The following is a 6,000-nucleotide window of genomic DNA, read 5'->3' as shown; positions in this document are numbered from 1 at the left end:
AACAAACTGAGGGTTGCTGGGGGGAGGGGGTTTGGGAGAAGGGAGTGGGATTATGGACATTGGGGAGGGTATGTGCTTTGGTGAGTGCTGTGAAGTGTGTAAACCTGGTGATTCACAGACCTGTACCCCTGGGGATAAATGTATATGTTTATAAAAAATAAAAAATTAATAATAAAAAAAAAGAATTAAAAAAAAAAAAAGAATCTTCCTTCATCTCAATGATCCCAGGTTCCTGGGATCAAGTCCCGCATTGGGCTCCCTGCTCAGCAGAGAGTCTGCTTCTCCCTCTCCCACTTCCCCAGCTCACGCATTCGCTTTCTCTCCCTCTCTCTCGCTCTCTCAAATTAAATAAAAAATCTTAAAAAAAAAAAAAAATCTTCCGTCTGAATTAGAAATGCCATCCTAGATCCAGAGTACACTAAACACCAGTTCACAACAAGTAACAGGTAGGGGCAACAGGTTATGCAATGGCAGGAGGATGCAATCAGCCAGATCCGGAAAAACAAAGTGCATCAAGAAAGAGGGATGTGGGGGGCGCCTGGGTGGCTCAGTGGGTTAAGCCACTGCCTTCGGCTCGGGTCATGATCTCAGGGTCCTGGGGTTGAGCCCCACGTCAGGCTCTGCCCAGCGGGGAGTCTGCGTGCCCCTCTCTCTCTGCCTGCCTCTCTGCCTGCTTGTGATCTCTCTCTCTGTGTCAAGTAAATAAATAGAAAAAAGAAAAAGAATGAGGGATGTGGGCGGGAGGAGCCTGTTAGAAGGAACTATCTCCAAAATATACCATGAGATGGAAAATGCAAGGTGCAGAAGAGTGTGCTTGCTGTATTTGTGTTGCAAGCGACAAAACATGATCTATTCATTTTTTGTAATATGAATTTTCTCATTTTAGAAAGATCCAAGAAATAGGGTTACCAGTTTTTCAATTTGGAGCCTTGTGAATGTAAAATTTATTCACAACAATTACAATGAAAAATGAAAACATGGTAAACTTAAAGTTGACTCTTGGGTGTATTCTGAATGCTATCTAAAACCATGTATTCTCAGGGCACCTGCGTGGCTCAGTGGGTTAAGCCTCTGCCTCCGGATTGGATCCTGATCTCAGGGTCCTGGGATCGAGCCCCACATCGGGCTCTCTGCTCATCGGGGAGCCTGCTTTCCCCTCTCTCTCTGCCTGCCTCTCTGTCCACTTGTGATCTCTGTCTGTCAAATAAATAAATAAAATCTTTTTTAAATAAATAAATAAATAAAAGCATGTACATGGAGCACTGTCCAAACCACGTCAATTTCTTTTTTAAAAAAAAAGAGGAAAATAAATCTAAAGAAAATTCTGACTACACTTAGGACACTTTGAAATTCTCCTTCCTTCAGTAGTTATCTTTAAAAAGAAGATCTAAAGCACAAATAATTCTTCCCTGGTGTCAGTGAACACTGCAAGCCAGACACCATGCTAAGTGCTTCCGGTGAATGGAATCAGCCAGGAACCACTCAGACCCTCAGGGGCAGACACTGCTCTTCTCCCCTGCAAATGAGACGGCTGTGAGGGGATAACTCGTCCAGCCCAATTGTAACAAATGCTAGTGCCAGGAAAATCTCACTGTAACAAAAATGTTTATAATATTCACCCCATATTTTATTTATTACAATTAACTCTCTAAATCCTTTAAGTCCGCCATAACACCATCCATACTTGTATAACCAAGACGACTCGTGACGCTAGTGATCTGTAATGTCCTCATCTGCAGCCAAAATACAGATGCATCCACTCGGCTCTGCCCACTGAAGACTTTACATCATTCAAACCAATCTAAGGTTTCTGTAGCAACATCAGAAGAAACCACTTCCATCGCTCATTCCTCTCCATTCCCCACCTTCTGCAAATCGACTTCATTTGGGAACAGATCTCTGGGATCTTACAACACTGAGCTCACATCAGGGCAGGTCAGAATACGCACCTCAAAGGATTTGGGATGCATGGGATAGAAGCCTGTTCTTCAAAAACAAAGCCCAATAGAAGCACAATCCCCAGTCCGCAAGTGCTGGGTCTGGGAGAACTTACCCTCGCTGGCGTTTTCCTTCAGCTGCTCTTCATACTCCTGCATGGCGGACACACAGCTGTTGTGAATCAGTTCCCCCAGGCGTTTCAGATCTGCTACAGACTTATCTACCAGCTCAGCATCTCGTGCTATGCACTCCAGCCTGAGGAAGGACAAATACAGCGACAGATCAAGGCCCTGTGCCCACTTCTCTAATGTCCCAGGAGATACCCCTGGGCTCATATAAGCCTGCTCCTGCAAAAAAAAAAAAAGAAAAACCACATTACATTCTTCTCAACTTTATTGATCATTCCAAGGCTCCAGCAAGAAAGCCTCCAACAGTTTCTGAGGGCTAACCCACTCATTTTCCATCATCAGGAACTGTGATTTGGAATAGCCCACAAAGTAATTTCAAAGAACACAGGGGAAGGAGTCAGCTTTCTCTGCTTAACTAGATGGACTGCCTGACAGTGCAGTAGAAGTGCCAAGGCGGTCTGCACTCTTCTGCTGCCTTGTGCTCACTTTCCTCTCTCCAGCCTACTTTCATTCTTTACAAAATTCCTAGAAGCAAAGTACAGTATGTTTCAGTGATCTCATACGGAGCATGAGAACACACCAATGTCCAAAAATCAGTCTGCCAGAAGGGGCCAGAGGCACTCTTCAACACCGTGGTGGTTTTTATGGTCCCTACCTCAGATAAGCATTCTATCCTGGGTGGCCAGCAACAACCCTGGAGAGGTGCACCTGACCTTCTTGGCTCCACTGCTACTACTGCTACCCATCACGGCTTTCTCTCCAAATGGAGAAGACAAACACAAAACACACAGGCTGTAATTTCCTTCCACTCCATGAGTTTATCAGGAAGAAGAGAAAGGCATCTGCTATTTCCGTCAAGTCAATACTATTATGTATGGGCTATATTGCTGATTCTGGACAAAGCAAAATAATGAACTAGTTGAGGTAGTCTTTTGTTAAAATCCAACTTCTGAGTTCATTTCCTGAATGCCTGTAAAATAGTAATGACAGCCAACCCTCTAGTAAGTTCCTGCTGGCAAGATGTTAATTACACTTAATCCCCATGACACCCTACTAAGAAGTAGAAGACTACAAAATCACGAATTTACATTACTAAATAAGGACTAAATACGTGCATTCTTCCAAATGGAATTATCTGAACATCTCTTCTGGAAATCATTTCCCTGTATTCTGCATGTACTTGCTTCCTGTCCACTCAAGCAAAATCTCTGTACAGATGGTCATTTTTGGCATCCCTCCCCAAAAGGACGTGTACAATCACACAAGATATAAATATTTGTAAAAGAATGTTTCCAGGATGAAAAAAAAAAAATTCCCAGCATTAGTATGAAGTGGGAAACAGTACCCCCCCAAAAAAAGCCTGCTACATAATAAACGTGAAAAACAGGTGACGAAGGAGCTTACCGTTCAAGAGGGAGACCAAACTTCTTATATGCCTTGATGAACCTGAGAACACAATCAATAAAACACATTAAAAAACAGAGGCTTTGGCTCTGTTAGTGCAACATATGCTGTGGCGAATGGACCATGCCGCACACACTGTGTGAAAACAGACTGAGCCCAAACCATGTAACTGCCACTCAACAAAAGAATGCTGAATGGCTTTGAAACTGGTCCGCTTAAAATAATGAGTGCTAAAGATGCAGTAAAATGAAAGATCAACGTTAATTCTCAATGACTGATCAAGAAACCGTTAAGGGATGTAAAAGATAACGGTGATCTAACTCTAATAGTACCCTTTTTTAGAAGGTACAAGTTTATGGAATAAACTTGTTTACATTTACGTAATTAATGATTCAACCCCAACTTCTGTGATAAGACCCCAACATGGTTAAGAGCTCTATCTAGGGACTGTATATTCCATACAGTAATATTTATTATTTTCTGGTCCATAACACAACTGTAAGATTTTTAAGACTGCCTCAAATACTTCCGGGAATAAGGCAAAGTAAAATAAACATGTGATTTAAAACTTCTTAGATAAAACTACTTTGGAAACTCTGCTGACTTCTTCTTCCCGACCTTGTCTCCAAACAAAAATCCAAACAATCCTTCCACAGATCTCTAGCCTAAACTCTACTGTACGTCAACCGTGTCATCTGTTTCCCTCCTTAGAACCAATCACTAACACTTTCACTGAAAAGCAACAATCACTGTACTCGTCCACGTCACTGAAATCGTCTGGTTAGGCAACAATGTAAGGTGAAGTACTTTGGGGGGATAAATGGAAACAGAGAACACAGCAACTAAAAAAAAGGGGACGGGAATGAGCAGGCCCACGGCTGGGAATCAATACTAAGGAAGAGCATGGACAGAAGGACTAGGAAAGTGTTACATGGGAAAGTGAACGTGAAGCGTATTCCTCAAGTCTACACTTCTCCTTATTAATATACACTGAAATATTTCATGTATAAAATAATATGATGTTTGGGGATTGCTTTGAAGTAATCCTAGGAGGGAGAAGCATTTCTGGAATGGTGGAGTAAGAACTTCTGAAATTCTGCTCCTCCATGAAAGCAGAAAGAACACTGGCAAAACACTGCCCCCTATGGACGTTGTTAGAACTCTGGCGTTTACTCAAGCAAACGGCCGGAACTCAGTTAAGAACGAACTGAAAGCTCTCTGGCATTTTACCTTTGCTCTATTGCCATGCTCCTCTCTCCACACTCCAAGCCAGCCTGGAAGACCATCATCTTTGTAACTACAGTAGTTGTCCAAAGCAGCAGCCTATCAGCCACTGGAGGAGGGAGAACAGGCCTGGAGCGACCCCAAAGCTCTCTTCCCTGAGAACATGCTAACATGCTCTGACCTGGCACCACCCTGAGAAGCTCCATTCTCAGGCCTGCATTCCCTGACCTCTCTGTGAAAATGACCGTCCAGAGTTCATTGGTGAAAACAATTAGAAGCAAAGCTTTAAGACCATAGCTACTTCAGGCAACATAACCAATTTGGGGTAAGAACAGGATGACCAAAAACTGAAAAGGAAAAAGTGATGGGAATGCCCACAGGGATCTTTGGAAAGCTGACGTGTTCCTGAAAACCTATAAAACCACGCATCAGAGCAAGGGCGTGTGCATGCACAGGGAAGACCTGAAGTGGTTCACCTGTCACCTCCAACCAGTCCCAGGCTCTGTGCAAGCAAGAACTGATAACGAGGCAGAGCCGTACCATGCCTGCCAGACCACTGAAAACATGCCCCCGATAAACACACCGGCTTGAGGCATTTAAGCAAATCTCTGTCCAACCATTAGCTAATGGCTAAGCTAGATGAGCAGAGACTTGAAACCATATGACAAGGAATACAGACTTCGCAGAACTAGTCCGGGAAAGTGACTAAACGATAAAAAGCAAACAGCAAACACAACAAACTGGCTGTCAGGGGAAATCTGATTTCCACACCTGCCACACTGTACTACTTACAATGTCCAGTTTTCAACAAAAATTATAGAAAACACAAAAACAAAAAAGTAGGACCCATGCACAGGGGAAAAAAAAGCAATCAATGAAAATGCTCCCTGAGAAAGTCCAAAAGTTGGACTTCTAAAACAAAGAAGAAATTAAGACATTCACAAATAAACAAAGATAAAGAATTTGCTACTATCAGACTTGCCCTAAAAGAAATACTAAAGAATCCTTCAGGCAGAAATCAAAGGACACCAAACGGTAACTAAAATCCACACAAAGGGGGCGCCTGGGTGGCTCAGTGGGTTGAGCCTCTGCCTTCGGCTCAGGTCATGATCCCAGGGGCCTGGGATCGAGTCCCGCATGGGGCTCTCTGCTCAGCAGGGAGCCTGCTTCTCCTCATCTCTCTCTCTGTCTGTCTCTCTGCCTATTTGTGATCTCTCTCTCTGTCAAATAAATAAATAAAATCTTTAAAAATAATAATAATAAAATAAAATCCACACAAAAAAATAAGAAGAGTAACTGAGTAAGT

General features: G+C 43.0%; 1 protein-coding gene across 2 annotated transcripts in view; it reads right to left on the bottom strand.

Annotated features, from left to right (window-relative positions):
* Window positions 1–6,000, bottom strand: part of CHD2 (chromodomain helicase DNA binding protein 2) — a 121,486-nt gene that overhangs the window by 37,269 nt on the left and 78,217 nt on the right. For both annotated transcript variants that reach the window (XM_059371630.1, XM_059371631.1), the window contains 2 exons: window positions 3,471–3,512; window positions 2,054–2,193 (listed from right to left, as the gene is read on the bottom strand). In XM_059371630.1, the coding sequence (XP_059227613.1) occupies window positions 2,054–2,193; window positions 3,471–3,512 (182 nt within the window). The remainder of the gene's footprint in view (window positions 1–2,053; window positions 2,194–3,470; window positions 3,513–6,000) is intronic.

This window comes from Mustela nigripes, chromosome 13, assembly GCF_022355385.1.
Source record: "Mustela nigripes isolate SB6536 chromosome 13, MUSNIG.SB6536, whole genome shotgun sequence".
Lineage (NCBI taxonomy): Eukaryota > Metazoa > Chordata > Mammalia > Carnivora > Mustelidae > Mustela > Mustela nigripes.
The sequence above is the reverse complement of the archived record's forward strand: the minus strand, read 5'-3'. Positions and strand labels throughout refer to the sequence as shown.